Genomic DNA, 23,392 nt, shown 5'->3' with positions numbered 1-23,392 from the left:
TTTAAAGTCATGGACCAGCGAAGCTTCTGAGCTTCTCTTTTTGTTAGAGGGGAAAAGAGGAGTAATAAGAAAAGTATCCAGAATATTGTGGATTGAGTCAAGTGGAGAGCATAAATAATGCGAAAAAAGCAGTAATTTGGTAGTTTGACATGATTTGACACTCAACTACCAAACTACCAAACACTGGGTTGCAAATATAGAACTAGACAATTCCCCTGCGGGAAATTGCGAGAGTGATGCAGTGCGTGAAGCCACGCCTCTAGGTGAAAGCACCACCCAAAAGGCAGCATGAGATAAGAGGCAAAAGTCTTTGTCCCTAGGTATAGCGCCCCCTAGCGGCCAACTTGTCCTAATGTTTTCATGGGCCTCTGTGGAGGGGTGAGGCATAGTGCCACCAAGTTTCGTAAAGGTACGCCAAAGGGCGGCCAAGATATGAGCACACTTCCTGTTTCGCATCTGTGCAGCCAATGTTGATTGGCAGCCATGGCCAAATGCTTATGAAACCCTAAACACCGGGCAAGTGTCTTGTGCAGCTGAGTCCCAAGAAGCCATGTCCCAAGTTTGGGAGAAATTGGTGAAAAATTGAGGGAGGAGAAGCAGCATGATTGATTTGCACAAAACTAAAAATGGCGGGAAAACGAGGGTTATGTATATAACCGCGGTTCTATGAGTTTCGGATGACCGCCAGAGGCGGTGCTTTCAGCACATGGATATCCATCACATGAACGTGCAGGTCGAGTAATAGTAACAACAAAGTCACGTGTGATCTGGGTGATGTCACCCCGTGACCCCGGCACAAAAGAAAGGTGAACCCAGGAAGTGACCTCTTGGCAAATCTTCTCGTGTACACTCCGAGTGACTGCCAAGCTCTGGTGGTCATCCGAAACTCATAGAACCGCAGTTATATACATAACCCTCATTCTATTTCGTTTCTCCTGACCGCCAGAGGCGGTGCTTTCAGCACATGGATGACTAATACCAACCAGGTCATGAGGAGTGCCTACCCGTACTCAGTGCTGCTGCGACGGGTCTGGAATGACGGCCGTCGCCACAGGATTATGTGGGACGACATTAAGACGGTAAAACCTGGTGAAGGTGCAGCTGGACGCCCAGGAGGCTGCGCTGCATATGTCTGAAAGGGGTACACCCTTCAGTGATGCCCATGAGGCCGCCACGCCCCGTGCAGAGTGCGCCCTGACAGCCGGAGGAATCGGGGAGCCACTGTGCCTGTAGGCATGTAATATGGCCTCGACTATCCACTTGGATAGCCTCTGTTTAGAGAGCGCCAGACCCCTCCTCGGCCCTGTGTGGCACAGAAACAGGGTGTCACTCCTACGGAAGCCCTCTGTACGGGACACGTACACCCTGAGGGCGCGAACTGGGCACAAAAGTTCCAACCTCTCACCATGGCCCGCCTCGAACGCCGCAATGCTAAGGGGCTGGTTGACGAAGGTAGCAGAGAGGGTCTTCGGGAGGAAAGAGGGGTTAGGCCACAGAGTGACCCCACTATCACCGGAGTGCCACTGCAGGCACTCCCCACTGACTGACAGCGCGTGTAATTCCCCGACGCGCCTCGTCGATGTAATGGCCAGAAGAAAAGCAGTCTTCAGGGAGAGCCATGAAATGTCTGCCGTGAGCAGGGGCTCAAACGGTGCGTCGCAGAGAGCCTGCAGCACCAAGTGAAGATCCCATGTGGGTACCCGGCTCCGTCGGGGGGGTCTCAACCAGAGAGCACCCTTCAAGAAACATGCCACCAAGGGGTGGGACCCCACGGTCCTTCCCCCAACTCTGGCATGCTGAGCAGAGATGGCAGCTGCATAGACCTTGATGGTGGAAGGAGTAAGACCCTTGTGAAACAGAGACTGGAGGAACAGTAGAATGGTCGGCAGGGGGCAGCATGTAGGCTCCTCCCCCCGAGTCAAGCACCAGTTGGAGAAAAGCCTCCATCTGTTGGTGTAGAGGGCATTGGTGGAGGGTGCCCGAGAGCTTGCAATGGTGTTGACCACTGCCGGCTCACAAAGACCTAGCAGGGGGTCTGGCCCTTCAGCGGCCACACCCAGAGCTGCAGACGGGCTGGATCCGGGTGCCAGATCTGCCCTCCCAGCTGTGATAGCAGGTCCGTCCTCACTGGCAGGCACCAGGGGTCGCTGTTCAGAAGTTGCAGCAACTTGGGAAACCACACTTGGCCCGGCCACCGAGGGGCGACAAGCAGCAGCCCGTGGTGGTCCATCGCAACCCTGTGTAGGGTCAGCACGATCAGCGGCAGAGGGGGGAAGGCATACAGCAGTTGCCTCGGCCAAGCATGCGCCAGCGCGTCCTGGCCCAGGGAGCTGGGGCCGTGGAGGCTGAACCGCAGAGGGCAGTGTGTCGACTCCTGGCAGGCAAAGAGGTCCACCTCTGCCCTGCCAAAACGTTTCCAGATGGCGAGAACCACCGCTGGGTTGAGTCTCCATTCCCCGGGATCGGGGTCCTGGCGGGACAGCAGATCCGCTGCCCTGTTGGCAGTGCCTGGCAAGTACATGGCATGCAGGCTCAAGAGATGTCAATGGGCCCACCGCAGAAGTTGGCCGGCCACTTGCAAGCACTGGAGGGACTTGGTGCCTCCCTGGTGGTTGATGTAGTACACTACCGTAGCGTTGTCCGTCCGCACCAGAACGTGTCTGCCGGCCAGGCCTGGGAGGAAATGCTGTAGGCTGAGGAACACAGCCCGTAGCTCCAGCACGTTGATGTGCTGCTGTCGCTGCCCTGGACTCCAGCAGCCTCTGACGGTCCGGCATTGCCAGACTGCACCCCAACCTCCCAGGGAAGCATCCGTGGTGATGACCTCCCTCCGGGAGGGGATAGCCGCCAGCAGAACACCCTGCAGAAGGTAAGCCCTCCTCCTCCATGGACGGAGGAGCCTGCAAAAAGTATCCATCACCTTCACAAGCCTGTGCCCGTGCAGCGCCGGGTGGAGGTGGAGACCGTTGAGCCACCTCTGAAGCGGACGTAAGTCCAGGAGCCCCAGTGGGACCAGAGAGGAGGCTGCCATAAGCATGCCCAGCAGGCGCTGAAAGGTCTTCAGGGCGAGTGACCTGCCCCGTCCGAAGCGGCCAAGCAGCAGGCGGATGTTGTGGATCCTGGTCTGGGAGGGGGTTGCCATCAACGACCTCGAATCCAGGTGCATGCCCAAGAAAATCGTCTCCTGGCTGGGCACCAGCGAGCTCTTCTTGTAATTCACCCTGAGCCCCAGCTCTGCGACATGTGAGAGCACAGTCGCGATGTTGGTGTGGGCCTGAGCTGCTGACCGTGAACAGACGAGCCAGTCGTCCAGGTAAGGCAGGACACGCAAACCCCGTGCCTGAAGAGGTGCCAATGCCGCTGCCACACACCTGGTGAACACACGGGGTGCCAGCGATATCCCAAAGGGCAGAACATTGAACTCGAAAGCCTGGCCCTCGAAGGCAAACCGCAGGAACTGCCTGTGGTGTGGCGCAATGGGAACATGGAAGTAGGCGTCTTTCAGGTCGACGGTGGCAAACCAGTCGCCCGCCTGGATGTGGTGTAAGACATCCACTGTACGCAGCATGTGGAATCTCATGGTCTTCAAGTGGGAGTTGAGGGACCTCAGGTCGAGGATCGGGCGGATACCGCCGTCCTTCTTCGGAACCAGAAAATACCTGGAGTAGAACCCACCTTGCTGTCTCTGCCTGTCGACGGGAGAGATTGCTCCTTTCTCCAGAAGGGTGGCGATTTCCTGCCGGAGGACGAGGGACTTGCCCGGATGGCTCACGGTGGTGTGTTTGACCCCATGAAAACGCGGTGGTCGGCGGCAGAACTGGATGCAGTAACCCTCGGTGAGGGTCACCAGCACCCAGGGGTCTGGGGCCAACGCTCTCCAGTGTTGGAGCTGTTTGCTGGAAAAGCGGCCGACCGCCGGCGCGCTGATGTCAGCACCACCCAGACCGCCCCCGTTGGTCACCAGGGGGGCAACGAGGAGCGGACTGGGTGTAGGGGACGGCAGTGCAGGTCTGGGAGGTGGTGGGGCGACGAAAGTCATCAACCCGTCTGGTCTCCTGGTGGGTGCATGGCTGAGACGGAGTCGGTGTGGGCCCCCTGAAGGACTGGGCAGCGTTGCCGTGGTGGTAGACCTGGCGGAGGCCAGCGAACTGCTGTCGCGCCTGGACGACCTGGGCACTCCGGTCCAGGGCTTGTTGAGCGGCCTCGCCAAACAGCTCCCCAGGGACAACAGGGAGAGAGCGCAGCACACGCCGGTCGGGCTCGGCCAGAGGGGACTGCGCCAGCCATATCTGCCAGCGGGCGAGGGTGAGATACGACATCAGCCGGCCCAGTTCCCGCGACGAGTAGGCAAAGGCCTGGAGAGCCACGTCGCACAGCTCCCGTGATGCCACGCTCGTCCCCTCCAGCGTCTGGGCGAGGGCCAGCAGCAGGTGGGACATGGAATTGTCGATACGACCCATTCGTGCTGCCGTGTCGTATCCCCGCACGATGAGGTCGTCGGTCACATGGCATTGAGTGTGGGGGCATCGGGCGTCAGGCCGCAGAGCCTCGTTGGGCGAAAGGACGAGGGCAGCCACGGAGGGCTCAATGTTGGGCATCTGCTGGAGGCCGTAGGTAGGGATGTCCTGCATTGCTGCCAGGGCCCTGCAGTCACTAGGGAGGTGGGAAAGGCATCTGGGGTCCGCCCAACACCTCTGTAACTCCTCGATGTATGGGGCTGAGGGCGGAACAGACAACGAGGAAGGCTGTGTGGAGCCTCTGAAAAAAAGCGCTCTGATGCTGGGCCACCGGGGGCGTGTCCAAACCCAGACGGGCCAATGCAGCCCTCAGTGTTGGCTGGATGGATGAGCGTCCGCCTTCCGACACTGCCACGGTGCCATGGCTGGTGGCCTGGGAACCAGCCGGAGAGGTGGAGTCGTGACCGTCAGACCCACCGCAGTCAAAGCTCTCCGACGCCTGGATCGACAGCTCATCCAGGCCGCGTGCATCAACGGCCGGTGGCAGAAGCGGTGGTGATGGCGAACGGTTGGGCTGCCAGGCAGATGGGGTGGTTGCGGGAACACTGCTGCCCTGTGGCAGAGGCCGGCGCAGCAAGAGAATAGGTCCATGACACCTGGCTGGCAGAAGGAAACTTAAAAATAGGGCGAGAACACCCCAATAATTAGTAAGTAACACAAAATAAACAATCAGGCGGCAATGAAAAACGACCGGGCGAACACACCCGTGGTCGGAAGAAAATGGTGCGAGGGCCTAAGCGGGAGCACCCGGACCTCGCGAACCGCGAGCCTACTGCCGAGGGTTTAAAAGACTGCCGCAACTAAACAGTCACTCACTAGCGTGAGAAGACATCATACACCGCTAAAACACACAAGACAGCCAGCCCGTGAACAGGCCGGAGGCAAGGCTACACAAAACAAGGCGGTCGATAATACTAACAAAAATAGGCGCTGTGCGCCACAGAACTGATAACAAAACAGCGGCGAGAAACACCGCTTTAATTCAAATGAAATGAAAACCACTTACCTGAACGAAAACAAGCTGGCCTCCAGCGGCGAGGACACCGCCTCGGAGGGCTAGTCAGCTAACTCCACCAAGCGAGAGCACTCAGCTAACGGAGTAACAAAACAATATGAATACAACGACAAGAGAAAAAAAGAATTGATGGACTTAACACAGTTTCTTGGGGGATGCGTAAGCACAGCCCCAACCCCACGGGTAACGAAACTAACACGGCGCTTTGTCCAAATTCCCAAATTCCAATCCAACTCGCAACCTGCAAAACGCGAGAAGATGCAAGAGGTCACTTCCTGGGTTAACCGGTCTTTTGTGCCGGGGTCACGGGGTGACGTCACCCAGGTCACACGTGACTTTGTTGTTACTATTACTCGACCTGCACGTTCGTGTGATGGATATCCATGTGCTGAAAGCACCGCCTCTGGCGGTCAGGAGAAACGAAATAGAACTTTCAGGGTTGAAAATGACGTCCTAGGGTGCGCTGGATTAGTCAAGGGCCAAGGATTCCAGGGATAACAAGGTTTTGAAAATCGGACCAACGGTTCAAAAGTTACAAACAGAAATGAACCAGCGACTTAGAGCTGCGGGCGCAATTTTGATTGGCCGCCACGGCCCCACGCTGACGAACTTCTGAACACCGGGTAATTGTCTTGTGCAGCTGAGTCCAATGGTGCCATCTACCAAGTTTGGGAGAAATAGGTCAAAAATTGAGGAATGAGAAGCAATTTAAGTGATTTTCACAAAATGCAAAATTGCGGGAAAACTTTCCGGTGTTGAAAATTTTGTCAGAGGGTGCGCTGGATTCGTCCTGGCCCAAGGAGTCCAGGGATACCAAGTTTTCGAAAATCGGACCAACGGGTCAAAAGTTACAGGGTTTTGGTGTAAAATGAAGAAGTGAGTGTGACAGTCAAAGTGTCCAGAAGAACTGTGGCTGGTTCTGTAAGATGCTCAGTAAAACCTACAGATCATTTCCGCATCAAACTGCACTCACTGGACCTGAGACTGATTTTTTTTTTAAAGCAAAGGGTCGTTTCGCACCAAATATTGACTTTGTTTAATTTATTATGGCTCACTGATTATGGTTTATAGTATCCTTTTAATGTTGAAAAATTTCATTTCATTATTTTTAAAGCATTTTTGGTCAAGAGCATTTCTTTACATGTGCCTAAGACCTTTTCACACAGTACTGTATGTAAAACAGCATAAGCAAAAATCAGCACTTCAACTGTCTTATGGTGTCTCACTTTAAAATAAATAAACCAATGTCCTATGTACAGTATACTACTTGCTAATGGGTGCTAATCACAGCAGTGGTCACTTACCTAAAATATCCAGATCCACCTTGAAGTTAACAAAGTGCGTGTGAATGTTTCCCAGCACGTTTTCGGCGACCTGGTGGCCGTACTTGAGACTGCCAGGCACTAAATAAGAAGATAATATATAACCCGTTGCGTGAACTCTGGCCTCCACCGTGCCACTCTGGTAGAAGATGAAGTCCCAGATGTAGTCATAGTTGCCAATGGCCGTGATGGTGCGGATATACAGGGCGCTGTTGGTCAGGCCTCCATAGCTGTTCTGGAAGAAATCCGAAAAGTGACGGCGTAGTGGACGTCCCATGTTGTGCTCGAAGACACAGATGGCGTTGCTGAAAAGCTGCGTGGCGTTGATGTCAATGTAACGGTAAACGTCTATGTAAGTGGCTGAATACGGACAATCAACACCTCGCACCAGTTCATGGGCAAATCGGCCAATACCAATGCTTGTGTCCAGAAACTTGGTGAGCATCATCGCTGGGGTTGCAGAGCCATACACAGACATGGTCTCCTGGACGCTGAGCTCATAGATGATCCTTTCTCCTTTGAACCGAACGTCAAACACTCGCATGCCGGTCAGTGAGCTCAGACCGAATGCAAACTTCCAGTCCTGATAAATGACCTGGTTGTGCTTCACGCTGAAGCGCTTGCCTTGGAGGTAATACTGATGTGGTCCCAGCCCTGTAGGTTTGTGTCTTGGTTTCAGCGAGGCGTAATTAGAGATTTCTTTAAAGGCAATCTTTTGTAAAGTACCTTCTGCATAGCCTTTTTTAAAACTCTCAATGCTGTCAAAGTATTTGCCATTATACAGGAGCTTTTCAATTGTCCACTCTGAGGAGTTTTTACTTTCATGACAGACTAAAATTTCAAAGCCAACTGGATGGATATACTTGCCACTGAAATCACGAAAAAATGATATCCATGTCTTTCGATCGCCTGATTTTACTCCTCTGGGCATCCCGTGAAAAACACTCAGGTTTGGATTTTTTGGGTCATATCCAAAGCTCTCCCTCAGTTCTGTCTTCAGCTTGTTGAAGACATCACCAAACACCAATTTGAAAAGCTGCGCATATTCTCTAATGGTCACAGGTCGAGCTGTGAAAGGCAGGCTCGCCATGTTGTACTTCTCATTTGTGACATCCCAATGGATCATGGGACGAGGCAGAAGTCTCACAACGTACTCTTTGAGGTAGTTATTCTCTCCGAAAAACACCACAACGCTGGCTTGGCGTTCGGGTTTGGGTCCCTGAGAATCCAGGTATCTCAGCGCTTCTGCTTTTTTTGGAAGCACAAGGTCAATCAAGAAGATAAAGTTCTCTGACGGTTTTGCAAAGGCAGAGCGAGAAATCCTCAAGTCCTTCTGATTCCACATGTGATCACGGACCATCTGATACTCTTCAGGGGTGAGATCGGCGAATATCAAGCTGTGGTCTGTGTGGTTGGCCACCACCGTTCCTTGTGATTGCATTTGGCATTTTGGAAGTCTGTTTGAATTCAGGCATATCAAAACGATATTCAGTATCACTGAGCCAAGGCCGAGGAGAATCAGCAGGCATTTGATGAGGGAGCTGGTGACTTGAGAAACCATGCCTCTGATGAAAAATCAAGCGTCAGAGCTCAGTGTGCCTCTGCTGGAGGGGCTGAAATGTGAACAAGAATGCACTGTGTGGACTGGTTAAATGCATGAGAGTGAAACCACACCCATACGATCTCCATTCTCAGCTTTCACGCTTTAATGACACCCCATTGTGCTACATCCTTCTGCTCAACATGTTCCAAACTAATTCCCTCACTGGGTGAGACCCATGTTCTACTATTTTTTTGTGAGGGGTGAAGGAAATTGTTCCAAGAAAACAAAACCACAGCATTGTTTTTAAAGTCATGGACCAGCGAAGCTTCTGAGCTTCTCTTTTTGTTGGGGGGGGGAAAAGAGGAGTAATAAGAAAAGTATCCAGAATATTGTGGATTGAGTCAAGTGGAGAGCATAAATAATGCGGAAAAAGCAGTAATTTGGTAGTTTGACATGATTTGAGTGTCAAACACTGGGCTGCAAATATAGAATAAACTAATTTCTCAGACAAATTCAGAAATCTCAGACAAACTCTCATGAAAGAAAACATGCTGACACATCTACATTCAGAAGAAAAATATGATCTGAATGTCTTTACATGCAAAAGATATCAGTGAGGAGAGAAATGCGCTTACCTTTCTCCCCAGTATTTTAGTGGTGAAAGGGTGTTCCGGAAATCGGCAGCTGTTTATGTGTTTAAGTTATAAATCCACCATCTGTGGTGAACACAAGCATGCGAGCTATCTCCATCTCTCACAGGCATGAAAACACTTTCTACATATCGAGGAGTCGACCTGAATTCCAGAAGTGGAGTTCTCTTCAGGGGAAACTTGATCCTGAACATCTAATGTGATAAAAATTAGTTACAGTGTCTTGAATATTTCATGTCATTTGTTTTCCAAGATGGAATTCATGCTGATGATTTGCTCTGAGCTTCACCTCAGTGACTGTGCTCACTGACAAAATCCAGATGTTCATCTGGTTTACTCCAGTGATGGGGTTTTAACAAAGATCCGGCAGTGTTCAAAGACTTTTTGAGTGAAAGAAAATGTCAAATTGCTGTGTTATGATTTCATGAGGAACGTTTCTGATTCTACGTTATATTTCTGTGATAAACTATTTAACCCTTTCACGAGGTACAATGGCACACCATGGCACCAGCAGAATGGAAATCAACTTATCTGACTCAAATCTGATCTGACTGAAATCAACTTTTTTTTTTTTGCTTTTGGTAAAAAGAGTTGAATACGATTTATGTGCATCTGGAGTGGGAGATTATAGATCTCATATATCCAATACTTGGAAGACACTCTGGACTCTTACAGTAATGCTTTTATGGCTGAGGACTACAGTTGACTTGCTAACTTTAGGACTGAAGTTGTCATGAACAGTTTTGCACTTAAGTTTCCATTAATGAAGAGTTTATAACATCAATGAAACTGACTTCATGTTAAAACTGTTAATGTTATACAGCACCCTCCACAATTATTGGCACCCCGGTTAAGATGTGTTAAAAGCCTTAAAATAAATTCAATTTTTATTGCAGAAGCATAATCTCACACTGAAAATTGTAGAAAAATATAACCTTTAACTCAAGTGAATTAAAAAAAATCCCTGACTAAGAAATAATTATTTTTCATAAAATCACCTGTTCCACAATTATTGGCACCCATAACAATTCCTAGAAAATAAATGTAATTGAAGCATTTCTGTCATTTCTACTGTAGTTTATAAAGTTGATCAGAGTATCTAGGAACCTTTAATTAGTAATTCATCACATCCTGTTTCTCTGGGCTATAAATATGATGTGAAACAGAGGCCTATTTCTCTTATCCACTCTTCAACATGGGAAAGACAAGAGAACACACCATTCAAGCAAGGCAGATGTGTGTCGACCTTCATAAGTCAGGCAATGGCTACAAAAAAAAATAGCCACTCACCTACACCTGCCCATATCTACAGTCGGAGGAATCATCAAGAAGTTTAAAACAACTGGAACAGTGGCAAACAAGCCTGGACGAGGATGCAAGTTTATCTTGCCACCATGCACAGTGAGGAGGATGGTAAGGGAAGTAAAAAGTTCTCCAAAGCTCACTGTTAGAGAATTGCATCAAAGAGTAGCATCTTGGGGTCACAAAGTCTCCATAACAACCATCAGGCGCTATCTACATGCCAACAAGCTGTTTGGGAGGCATGCATGGAAAAAGCCTTTTCTCACTTACAAGTATAAACATCTGGAGTTCGCTATGTGGTACTGGGACTTCAACTGGGACCGTGTGCTTTGGTCAGAAGAGACCAAGATAGAGCTTTTTGGCAACAAACACTCTAAGTGGGTCTGTCATAACACACAAGATGAGTATGCGGAAAAGCACCTCATGCCCACTGTGAAGTATGGGGGAGGATCGGTGATGCTGTGGGCCTGTTTCTCTTCCAAAGGCCCCGGGAACCTTTTTAGGGTGCATGGCATCATGAACTCTTTGAAATACCAGGACATTTTAAATCAAAATCTGGTGGCCTCTGCCCGAAAGCTGAAGCTGGGTTGTCACTGGGTCTTTCAGCAAAATAATTACCCTAAACATGTTGCCAAATCTACACAAAAATAGTTCACCAGACACAAAATCAAGCTCCTCCCATGGCCATCTCAGTCCCCAGACCTTAACCCAATTGAAAACCTGTGGGGTGAGCTGAAGAGGAGAGTGCATAGGAGAGGACCCAGGACTCTGGATAATTTAGAGAGATTGTTCAAAGAGGAATGGTCAAAGATCCCTCTCTCTGTATTCTCCCATCTTGTGAAATGTTATAGGAGAAGATTAAGTGCTGTCGTGTTGGCAAAAGGGGTTGTACAAAGTATTAACATCAAGGTTGCCAAGAATTGTGGCACACATGATTTCATATAAAATAATTATTTCTTAATGTGGGATTTTTTTTCCCACTGAATAAATGCACTTGAATTAAAGGTTGGATTTTTCTCTTTTTTTGCATTGTTGTCCTATATTATTTTAAACAATTACGAATTTATTAGAAGCCTAAGAACATATCTTATGAGGGGTGCCAGTAATTGTGGAGGGTGCTGTAGTCATGTTGTCTGTTGTTGTCCAGGTGAGGATGGGTTCCATTTTGAGTCTGGTTCCTCTCGAGGTTTCTTCCTCATGTCGTCTGGGGGAGTTTTTCCTTGCCACCATCGCCACAGGCTTGCTCATTAGGGATAGATTAGAGATAAAATTGGCTCATGTCTTGGGTCATTCAGATTCTGAAAAGCTGCTTTGGGACAATGTCTATTGTTAAAAGCGCTATACAAACAAACTTGACTTACTTCAGTAAAAAAAAAATGTTGATGGGGAAAACTTTCTGGACAGCTTACAAAAGAAAGGAATTGTCATGCTCAGGCTCGTAGTGACCTCTCTCTTTCTTTATAAACATATTAAACCACAGCACTGCTGATTTCTGGATTCTGATTGATCGAAAGGTGTTAATTAATTTTCTTTTGCAGAAGCTCTGACAGTAGTGCAGCAAACAACTTTCCTGTTATTTTCCCATGACAGGGTTTTATCCTTAACTTAAATTAGTTAGACTTTTATACAGGGCAGTATAAAGCATATAGTGTAGTTTATAAAGTAGCAAAATGGAAAATATTAGGAAACAAGCTTCATATATCAGGGATATATGGCATGATGCGATCGAAGCAGAGTTATGCTCTGCCCACTTTAAAGTTGAACGTTTTTGATAGTTTTATTAGTACAGTTTAAGAAAACGTGTTATAAATTCAAATTTATCCAAATATGCGTAAAACACCACCGGGTTGTCCTAGTGGTTAACGTGTCCGCCTCTTGATTGGGAGATCGCGAGTTCTATTCATGGTCGGGTCATACCAAAGACCATCTTAAAAATGGTACCTACTGCCGTCTGGCAAGGCATGTTGCAGTACAGATGCGAGTGAGGACTCAAACTCTTGCGGTTACCAGAGGACTAGCTCCTCCACTGTATCCCTAGCTATGTAATAGGTGAGAGGCTGAAGGCTATGGAAATGGAGATCGGCGCCACCCTATGCGCCACATGGCGTGGGAAGCACTTTGATACGTAAAACAACGTAAGCAAAACTCAGCACTTCAACTGTCCTATGGTGTCTCACTTTAAAATAAATAAACCAATGTCCTATGTATAGTATACTACTTGCTAATGGGTGCTAATCACAGCAGTGGTCACTTACCTAAAATATCCAGATCCACCTTGAAGTTAACAAAGTGCGTGTGAATGTTTCCCAGCACGTTTTCGGCGACCTGGTGGCCGTACTTGAGACTGCCGGGCACTAAATAAGAAGATGATATATAACCCGTTGCGTGAATTCTGGCCTCCACCGTGCCACTCTGGTAGAAGATGAAGTCCCAAATGTAGTCATAGTTGCTAATGGATGAGATAGTGCGGATGTACAGGGCGCTGTTGGTCAGGCCTCCATAGCTGTTCTGGAAGAAATCCGAAAAGTGACGGCGTAGTGGACGTCCCATGTCGTGCTCGAAGATGCAGATGGCGTTGCTGACAAGCTGTGTGGCGTTGATGTCGATGTAACGGTAAACGTCTATGTAAGTGGATGAATATGGACAATCGACACCTCGCACCAGTTCATGGGCATATCGGCCAATACCAAAGTTGGTGTCCAGAAATTTGGTGAGCATCATCCCTGGGGTTGCGGAGCCATACACAGACATGGCCTCCTGGACGCTGAGCTCATAGATTATCCTTTCTCCTTTGAACCGAACGTCGAACACTCGCATGCCGGTCACTGAGCTCAGACCGAAGGCAAACTTCCAGTCCTGATAAATGACCTGGTTGTGCTTCACACTGAAGCGCTTGCCTTGGAGGTAATACTGATGTGGTCCCAGCCCTGTAGGTTTGCGTCTTGGTTTCAGCGAGGCGTAATTAGAGATTTCTTTAAAGACAATCTTTTGTAAAGTACCTTCTGCATAGCCTTTTTTAAAACTCTCAATGCTGTCAAAGTATTTGCCATTATACAGGAGCTTTTCAATGGTCCACTCTGAGGAGTTTTTACTTTCATGACAGACTAAAATTTCAAAGCCAACTGGATGGACATACATGCCACTGAAATCACGAAAAAATGATATCCATGTCTTTCGATCGCCTGATTTTACTCCTCTGGGCATCCCGTCAAAAACACTCAGGTTTGGATTTTTTGGGTCATATCCAAAGCTCTCCCTCAGTTCTGTCTTCAGCTTGTTGAAGACATCACCAAACACCAATTTGAAAAGCTGCGCATATTCTCCAATGGTCACAGGTCGAGCTGTGAAAGGCAGGCTCACCATGTTGTACTTCTCATTTGTGACATCCCAATGGATCATGGGACGAGGCAGAAGTCTCACAACGTACTCTTTGAGGTAGTTATTCTCTCCGAAAAACACCACAACGCTGGCTTGGCGTTCGGGTTTGGGTCCCTGAGAATCCAGGTATCTCAGCGCTTCTGCTTTTTTTGGAAGCACAAGGTCAATCAAGAAGATGAAGTTCTCTGACGGTTTTGCAAAGGCAGAGCGAGAAATCCTCAAGTCCTTCTGATTCCACATGTGATCACGGACCATCTGATACTCTTCAGGGGTGAGATCGGCGAATATCAAGCTGTGGTCTGTGTGGTTGGCCACCACCGTTCCTTGTGATTGTGTTTGGCATTTTGGAAGTCTGTTTGAATTCAGGCATATCAAAACGATATTCAGTATCACTGAGCCAAGGCCGAGGAGAATCAGCAGGCACTTGATGAGGGAGCTGGTGACTTGAGAAACCATGCCTCTGATGAAAAATCAAGCGTCAGAGCTGTGTGCCTCTGCTGGAGGGGCTGAAATGTGAATAAGAAGGCACTGTGTGGACTGGTTAAATGCATGAGAGTGAAACCACACCCATACGATCTCCATTCTCAGCTCTCACGCTTTAATGACACCCCAGTGTGCTACATCCTTCTGCTCAACATGTTCCAAACTAATTCCCTCACTGGGTGAGACCCATGTTCTACTATTTTTTTGTGAGGGGTGAAGGAAATTGTTCTAAGAAAACAAAACCACAGCATTGTTTTTAAAGTCATGGACCAGCGAAGCTTCTGAGCTTCTCTTTTTGTTGGGGGGGGGGAAAGAGGAGTAATAAGAAAAGTATCCAGAATATTGTGGAGTGAGTCAAGTGGAGAGCATAAATAATGTGGAAAAAGCAGTAATTTGGTAGTTTGACATGATTTGAGTGTCAAACACTGGGCTGCAAATATAGAATAAACTAATTTCTCAGACAAATTCAGAAATCTCAGACAAACTCTCATGAAAGAAAACATGCTGACACATCTACATTCAGAAGAAAAATATGATCTGAATGTCTTTACATGCAAAAGATATCAGTGAGGAGAGAAATGCGCTTACCTTTCTCCCCAGTATTTTAGTGGTGAAAGGGTGTTCCGGAAATCGGCAGCTGTTTATGTGTTTAAGTTATAAATCCACCATCTGTGGTGAACACAAGCATGTGAGCTATCTCCATCTCTCACAGGCATGAAAACACTTTCTACATATCGAGGAGTCGACCTGAATTCCAGAAGTGGAGTTCTCTTCAGGGGAAACTTGATCCTGAACATCTAATGTGATAAAAATTAGTTATGGTGTCTTGAATATTTAATTTCATTTGTCTTCCAAGATGGAATGCATGCTGATGATTTGCTCTGAGCTTCACCTCAGTGACTGCGCTCACTGACAAAATCCAGATGTTCATCTGGTTTGCGCCAGTGATGGTCTTTAACAAAGATCCGGCAGTGTTCAAAGACTTTTTGAGTGGAAAGAAAATGTCAAATTGCTGTGTTACGATTTCACGAGGAACATTTCTGATTCAACGTTATGTTTCTGTGATAAACTATTTAACCCTTTCACAAGGTACAATGGCACACCATGGCACCAGCAGAATGGAAATCAACTTATCTGACATTTTCAATCAGTATAAACAAATTAATTGTTTTATCGCCACAAGGCTGTTATACGTTTAGTCAGGACACTGTTGTAAAGTACTGCAAATTCTTAAAACCCAGAGTGTCTACTTTCATATGAGCCATTAGCCCATACTGTGGTATGTGACATCACAAATAAATTCAATGCTGAACACAGGGACCCTAAAAACAGCTCGAAATTCCTTTTTTTTTTTTTGCTTTTGGTAAAAAGAGTTGAATATGATTTATGTACATCTGGAGTGGGAGATTATAGATCTCATATATCCAGTACTTGGAAGACGCTCTGGACTCTTACAGTAATGCTTTTATGGCTGAGGACTACAGTTGACTTGCTAACTTTAGGACTGCAGTTGTCATGAACAGTTTTGCACTCGAGTTTCCATCAATGAAGAGTTTATAACATCAACGAAACTGACTTCATGTTAAAACTGTTAATGTTATAGTCATGTTGTCTGTTGTCCAGGTGAGGATGGCTTCCCTTTTGGGTCTGGTTCCTCTCGAGGTTTCTTCCTCGTGTCGTCTGGGGGAGTTTTTCCTTGCCACCGTCGCCACAGGCTTGCTCATTAGGGATAGATTAGAGATAAAATTGGCTCATGTCTTGGGTCATTCAGATTCTGTAAAGCTGCTTTGGGACAATGTCTATTGTTAAAAGCGCTATACAAACAAACTTGACTTACTTCAGTAAAAAAATTTAAAAATGTTGATGGGGAAAACTTTCTGGACAGCTTACAAAAGAAAGGAATTGTCATGCTCAGGCTCGTAGTGACCTCTCTCTTTCTTTATGAACATATTAAACCACAGCACTGCTGATTTCTGGATTCTGATTGATCGAAAGGTGTTAATTAATTTTCTTTTGCAGAAGCTCTGACAGTAGTGCAGCAAACAACTTTCCTGTTATTTTCCCATGACAGGGTTTTATCCTTAACTTAAATTAGTTAGATTTTTATACAGGGCAGTATAAAGTATATAGTGTAGTTTATAAAGTAGCAAAATTGTTATGCTCCGCCCCGGACTTCCACTCTGGATATTTATTATCTCCCAGTTCAGCGCCAATCCAGATCTGGGACGGGACTTTCATCTTACCGGCATTCACTTTCTGGTTTGCTCTCCTGTGCATAAAAGGGCCATTCCCAGAAGGGGACTTTGCCAGAACATCTCGTTGGTTTTTCACGTAGTCTCTGTGCCATTATCGCTTCTTGGATTTTTGCTCTCTGTTTTGCCTGTTTCTTGTCACAGTTTTTTGCACTAAGTTTTTGTCTTTTTTTCATGTTTTTTGCACTACGTTTTTGTGTCAAGTTTTTTGTCTGGACTATTTTTCATGCTAGTGTTTTTTGTCCTTGCCTGCCTCGTTTTTTGTCCCTAGTTTTTTGGATTATTTTTGGTTTATTTTTTCCTATTAAATCTTTTTTATTATTAGTTACTGGTCTGTGTTTCTGCTTTTGAATCCTACTCACTACATCTCACCACCCTTAACAGTATGTTCTGGCCAACATGGATCCAGCAGAACTGAACCATCTGAGAACGGCTATGCAGCAGCAAGGAGCCCTCCTCAGAACCCACCAACAGGAACTCAAACAGATCACCCAGAGCTTGGCCTCTCTGTCCAACTCACTCAACCTTCTAGCCACACAACTCCAGCACTCCCAAGCCATGCCTACCCCTGCCCAGCTGCCTCCTTCACCTCCGGCCACCGCCGCTCGCCACGAACCGAGACTTCCTTCACCTCAGCCCTACAGCAGGGAACCAAGTACCTGCAGATCTTTTCTGTCACAGTGTTCACTGATCTTGGAGCTTCAACCTCTGGCTTTCCCCACAGAACACTGGCAGTGTCATGTGGTTGGAACGAGAGTGCCCTGGTCGACATGTTCCTACATGGCTTATCCGACGCCATCAAGGACAAACTTGTCTTTCGGGAACTGCCATCAGACCTCTCCAGCCTGATGGACCATGACAATCATATTGACGTGCGGGTTCAACAACGGAGGAGAGAGAGGAGCTGCCTCAACTTCAACCCCTCTCCACCTCCCGCCTCGTCCGTTGAATCCACGCAGGTAGATCAGGTACAGATGTCAGCAGAGGAACGACTGCGCCGACAGAGCATGGGGGCTTGCTTCTACTGTGGTCAGCAGGGACATATCTGCCAAGCCTGCCCGCTAAAAGGACAAGCCCACCAGTGAATTGAGGGGCCCTGGTGGGCAATGTTCGGAACCAGTCCCCTGCTGACCGACCGTTGCTCCCCATTATCATCACTCTCAACAACCGGCATCACCATCTTCAGGCACTCGTCGACTAGGGGGCGGACAGGAACCTGATCTGCTCCGCCACCGCCAAGGATCTCGGAATCCTGTTACTCGCCCTTGAGGTCCCTCTCACCATCCTGACACTCAATGGCACTGGCTTGACCACCATTACTCACCTCACCACCCCACTCACCCTAAGGATTTAAGGCAATCACTCCTAAACAATACAATTTCACGTCATGAACAACCCTCACATTCCCGTTATTCTTAGACTACCCTGGTTGATGCAGCACAACCCCCACTTAAACTGGACTGACCACACCATCTTAGGCTGGAGTCCTTCCTGCCTGGACTCCTGCCTGAACTCCGCTCTGCCTCCCGCCAAACCACCACAGCCCTCAGCGAGCGAGTTTCCCGACCTCTCTCATGTGCCTCCGGAATATCTGGACCTCAAGCCTGTCTTCAGTAAGACCCAAGCAGTGTCCCTTCCCCCTCATAGACCCTATGACTGCGGTATCGACCTCCTGCCCGGGACGGTGCCACCCAAGGGATGTCTCTACTCTCTTTCCCCCGCCAAGAGACAAGCCATGGAGAAATATATCACGGAGTCTCTGGCAACTGGGATCATCCGCCCTTCCTCCTCCCCAGCAGGGGTGGGATTCTTCTTTGTGGAGAAGAAGGACAAGTCGCTCTGCCCATGCATTGACTATCGAGGTCTCAACGCCATCACGGTCAAGAACCGCTACCCACTACTGCTTCGAACTACTCCAGGGAGCTAAGGTGTTCACTAAACTGGACTTACACAATGCCTATCACCTAGTTAGGATCAGGGAAGGGGATGAGTGGAAGACGGCCTTCAACACCACCACAGGCCACTATGAGTACCTCATAGTCCCTTTCAGCCTGACTAACGTGCCCACGGTATTCCAGGCGTTAGTGAATGACATCTTGAGAGACTTTCTTAACACCTTTGTCTTCATTTACCTGGACAGCATCTTGATTTTCTCTCACTCCCTGGAGGAACATCGGGGTCACGTCCGGCAGGTTCTTCAACGCCTGCTGGAGAATAAGCTGTTCATTAAGGCAGAGAAGAGCAAGTTCCACCAAGGCTCTGTCTCATCCCTGGGGTTCATCATCTCTCCAGCTAAGATCCAGATGGACCCCCTCAAGCTGGAGGCAGTCACTGACTGGCCCACCCCATCTTCGAGACAAGAGCTCCAACACTCCCTGGGGTTTGCCAACTTCTACAGGTGCTTCATCTGTGACTTCAGCACAGTGGCCAGACCTCTCTCAGCCCTGACCTCGACCAAGACTAAGTTCAAGTGGGGGGAGGAAGCAGATAAAGCCTTTTGCAGTCTCAAGCGCAGGTTTACCACAGCACCCATTCTCATCATACCCGACTCTACCAAGCAGTTTATCATCGAGGTTGACATCTCTGAGTCAGGGGTCAGAGCCATCCTATCCCAGAGGGCCAATGACAACAAGGTCCACCCATGCTCCTTCTTCTCCCACCAGCTATCCCCAGCCAAACGGAACTACGACATTGACAACCGAGAACTACTGGTGGTGAAACTAGCCTTGGAGAAGTGGAGGCACTGGCTCGAGGGGTCTGATCTCCCTTTCCTAGTCTGGACCGACCATAAAAACCTGGAGTACCTCAAATCTGCCAAATGTCTCAATTCCCATCAAGTCCGTTGGTCTCTCTTCTTCTCCCAGTTCAACTTCACGCTCTCTTACCACCCAGGCTCCAAGAACGGCAAACCCGATGCCCTGTCCAGGATGTTCTCTTCCCACAAAGAGGAGTCCAAGCCACCTGAGACCATCCTTCCTCCATGCTGCCTGGTGGGAGCCGCCATTCTAGAGGTTGAGATGCTCGTGCAGAAGGCCCTGGACCAGGACCCCAGTGAAGGTAACCCCAACAACACTCCTCCTAACCATCTGTTTGTTCCCTGTCCTGTGTGAACCCAGGTACTGCAGTGGGGTCATGGCTCCAAGCTGGCCTGTCATCCAGGAGCCACCCGAACCCTGGCGCTCATCCAGCAGCGCTTTTGGTGGCCATCCATCAAGGAGGACATCCAGGAGTTCGTGGCAGCCTGCGACACATGCTCCCAGAACAAGACAGCCAATTGACCTCCTGCCAGCTTGCTAAGACCCCTCCCAACTCCACATCGACCTTGGTCTCACATCACCCTGGACTTCATCACAGGACTCCCCAACTCAGGTGACAACACATGTATCCTCACTGTTATTGACCATTTTTCTAAGACTGTCCATTTCATTCCTCTGTCCAAGCTCCCCTCAGCCAAAGAGTTCCCCTCAGCCCCTCAGAACTACTCATCCACCACGTTTTCCGCCTACATGGTCTGCCTACCGACATTGTTTCTGACCGGGGTCCTCAGTTCACTGTACAGTTCTGGAGAGCCTTCTGCAAACTCATCAGGGCCACCTGTAGTCTCTCCTCAGGCTTCCACCTACAGACCAACAGCCAGGCAGAACAGGCGAACCAGGCTTTGGAGGTTGCACTCAGGTGCATGGCGTCCAGGGATGCCAGCTCTTGGAGCAAGTACCTACCCTGGATCAAATATGCACATAACACTCTCCCTTCCTCTGCCACAGGTCACTCTCCATTCCAGTGCTCACTAGGTTACCAACCACTACTGTTCGCCAGCCAAGAGGAGGAAGTCACTGTACCCTCAGCCCAGCTTTTTATACTCCGCTGCAGGAGGACGTGGACATTGGCCAGGAGAAGACTCATTCGCTCCGCACTTGCATCCAAGAGACAAGCTGACAAATGTTGTTCCAAGGCACTCACTTACCAAGTAGGTCAATGAGTTATGCTCTCCATGTGCCACCTGCTACTTAGGACCATCTCTCGCAAGCTAGTACCCAGGTTCCTTGGACCCTTCCTCATCAAGAAGGTAATCAACCCATGTTCTGTTAGACTGGCATTACCACTCACCATGCAACGTGTTCACCCTACCTTTCATGTATCTCAGCTTAAACCTCTGGTCTCCAGTCCTTATATATATATATATATATATATATATATAAAATGTGTGTGTGTGTGTGTGTGTGTGTGTGTGTGTGTGTGTGTGTGTGTGTGTAAAAATACACTCTAAAATCAATGTACAAAATAGTAGTAGTGCAAATACAGTACAATAACCATAACAGAGAAGGTGCTTAGAAGAATAGCTTATGAGGTGTACATGAACAGTAGTGCAAATGACCAATAGCAGCAGATACAACAGTAATGCAAATGATTGTGGTGTGATGTGCAAACAGATGAGATAGAGTTCTTGTGTAAATGAATGTGTTACAGACCAGGAGCAGGGGGGTAGGTAGTGGACAGAGTTCAGCATCCTGACAGCCTGGTGGATGAAGCTGTTCAGCAGTCTTATGGAGCGGGCCCAGAGGCTCCGGTAACTTTTCCCTGAGGATAGGAGGCTGAAGAGTGAGTGTGAAGGGTGGGAGGTGTCACCAGCGATGCTGATGGCTCTGCGGGTGAGACAGGAGTGATAGATGTCCATAAGGGAGGGCTGAGGGGTACCAATGATCTTGCTGGCCATGTTCACTATGCATTGCAGAGTCTTCCAGCAGGAGGCATTGCAGCCTCCGTACCATGCAGTGATGTAGCCAGTGAGGACACTCTCAATGGTGCCCCTGTAGAATAAGCATATGATTGGGGGGGTGGGACTCATGCACTCCTCAGTTTGCGGAGGAAGTAGAGGCGAGTTTGAGCCTTCTTGGCCAGCAATGCCGTGTTGTTGGACCAGGAGAGGTCCTCAGCAATGTGCACCCCTAGGAATTTGGTGCTGCTCACCCTCTCCACTGCAGCACTATCGATGGTCAGAGGGGGATGCTGTGAGTGACCTCTTCTGAAGTCGACCACAATCTCTTTGGTCTTCCCCATGTTCAGGAAGAGATTGTTGTCTTTGCTCCAGTGGACCAGTTGGCTCACCTCATTCCTGTAGTTGGCTTCATCATTGTTAGTGATGAGGCCCACCACAGTCGTGTCGTCTGCAAACTTGATGATGTGGTTGGTGCTGTAGATTGGTACACAGTCATGGGTCAGCAGGGTGAAGAGCAGCAGGCTGAGCATACACCCTTGTGGGGCCCCTGTGCTCAGCATGATGGTCCTGGAGATGTTACTGCCAACCCACACATTCTGTGAACTCCCTGTAAGAAAGTCCAGCACCCAGTTACAAAGAGGTGTTGAGTCCCAAATGTCTGAGTTTTTGTATTAGCTGCTGGGGAATAATTGTGTTGAATGCTGAACTGTAATCCAAGAACAGCATTCGCAGATAGGTGTTTTTTGAGTCCAGGTGCGCAAGAGCTGGAAGTAGAGCAGCAGAGATAGCAACCTCTGTGGACCTGTTTGACCTATATGCAAACTGGAACAGGTTATGAGAGGGAGGGAGGATGGACTTGATGTTCTGCATGACCAGCCACTCAAAGCACTTCATGACAATAGAAGTCAGTGCTATGGCCCAATAGTCATTATAGCTGGATGGGATGGGCTTCTTTGGCACTGGTATTATGGTTGTGGCTTTGAAACACGTGGGGACAACAGCTTGGTTCAGGGAGATGTTAAAGATGTCAGTGAGTCAGGCCTCCATAGCTGTTCTGGAAGAAATCCGAAAAGTGACGGCATAGTGGACGTCCCATGTTGTGCTCAAAGATGCAGATGGTGTTGCTGAAAAGCTGCATGGCGTTGATGTTGATGTAATGATAAACATCTATGTAAGTGAATGAATATGGACAATCAACGCCTCGCACCAGTTCATGGGCAAATCGGCCAATACTAATGCTTGTGTCCAGAAATTTGGTGAGCATCATCCCTGGGGTTGTGGAGCCATACACGGACATGGCCTCCTAGATGCTGAGCTCATAGATGATCCTTTCTCCTTTGAACGGAATGTCGAACACTCACATACCGGTCAGTGAGCTCAGACCGAATGCAAACTTCCAGTCCTGATAAATGACCTGGTTGTGCTTCACGCTGAAGCGCTTGCCTTGGAGGTAATACTGATGTGGTCCCAGCCCTGTAGGTTTGCATCTTGGTTTCAGCGAGGTTCAGAACATAAAAAAGTTTAGAACATACATTATCAGTTTGAAGGACATGCCAGTGTTGTTTAACAATGTTTTTTATCTGATGACTAAAGGGTGTGTGCGTGGTGCAGCAGATGAGAGGAGGATCCTTGCGTGGTGGTTTTTCACCTGAACAAGTGCGACCTGAATTGCCCTCAGATTTCACCCGGCCCAGGGCAGAATCAAGGACATCAGTGGCATAACCACGCTGGATAAACTGTTTGTACATTTTATCTACCTCTATCAGGAAATCCTCATCCCTCTGGCAAATCTGCCTTACACGTAAAAATTGACTATAGGGGAGACCTATAGTTTGAAGGACACTGGCATGTCCTTCAAACTGATAATGTATGTTCTGAACTTTTTTCCCAGCCGCCTCTTTTTACATATTCTAGGTCTCCGAACCTTAAAGATAGGCTGGTACATTCAGATACCATTGATCACTCTAAACGCCCGTGCGCACGACTGGATGACATTACTGGTTTTTTCCCCTGCCGTAATTGTGTGTCTTGCAATAATATTCATAAAACGGACTATTTTACCAGTTTCACAACAGGAAGATGCTATAACATCAGAAAATTTATAACATGTAATTCTATTAATGTGATCTACCTCCTAAGCTGTCCCTGTGGTTTACAATATGTGGGGTGCACCCGCAGACAGTTGAGAATCCGTCTCAATGAGCATCGGAGCG

At 48.3% G+C, this 23,392-nt stretch overlaps 2 protein-coding genes across 2 annotated transcripts; both read right to left on the bottom strand.

Annotated features, from left to right (window-relative positions):
• Positions 1-6,828: 6,828 nt before the first annotated feature.
• On the bottom strand, positions 6,829-8,458 carry LOC132869348 (primary amine oxidase, liver isozyme-like). The gene has a single exon (XM_060902690.1). It carries the CDS (start codon positions 8,413-8,415, stop codon positions 6,829-6,831), a length of 1,587 nt encoding a protein of 528 aa, XP_060758673.1. The 5' UTR covers positions 8,416-8,458.
• Positions 8,459-12,596: 4,138 nt separating this feature from the next.
• Positions 12,597-14,221, bottom strand: LOC132869103 (primary amine oxidase, liver isozyme-like). The gene has a single exon (XM_060902453.1). The coding sequence runs from the start codon at positions 14,181-14,183 to the stop codon at positions 12,597-12,599; it is 1,587 nt and encodes a 528-aa protein (XP_060758436.1). The 5' UTR covers positions 14,184-14,221.
• Positions 14,222-23,392: the final 9,171 nt, after the last annotated feature.

This window comes from Neoarius graeffei, chromosome 20, assembly GCF_027579695.1.
Source record: "Neoarius graeffei isolate fNeoGra1 chromosome 20, fNeoGra1.pri, whole genome shotgun sequence".
NCBI lineage: Eukaryota > Metazoa > Chordata > Actinopteri > Siluriformes > Ariidae > Neoarius > Neoarius graeffei.
The sequence above is the reverse complement of the archived record's forward strand: the minus strand, read 5'-3'. Positions and strand labels throughout refer to the sequence as shown.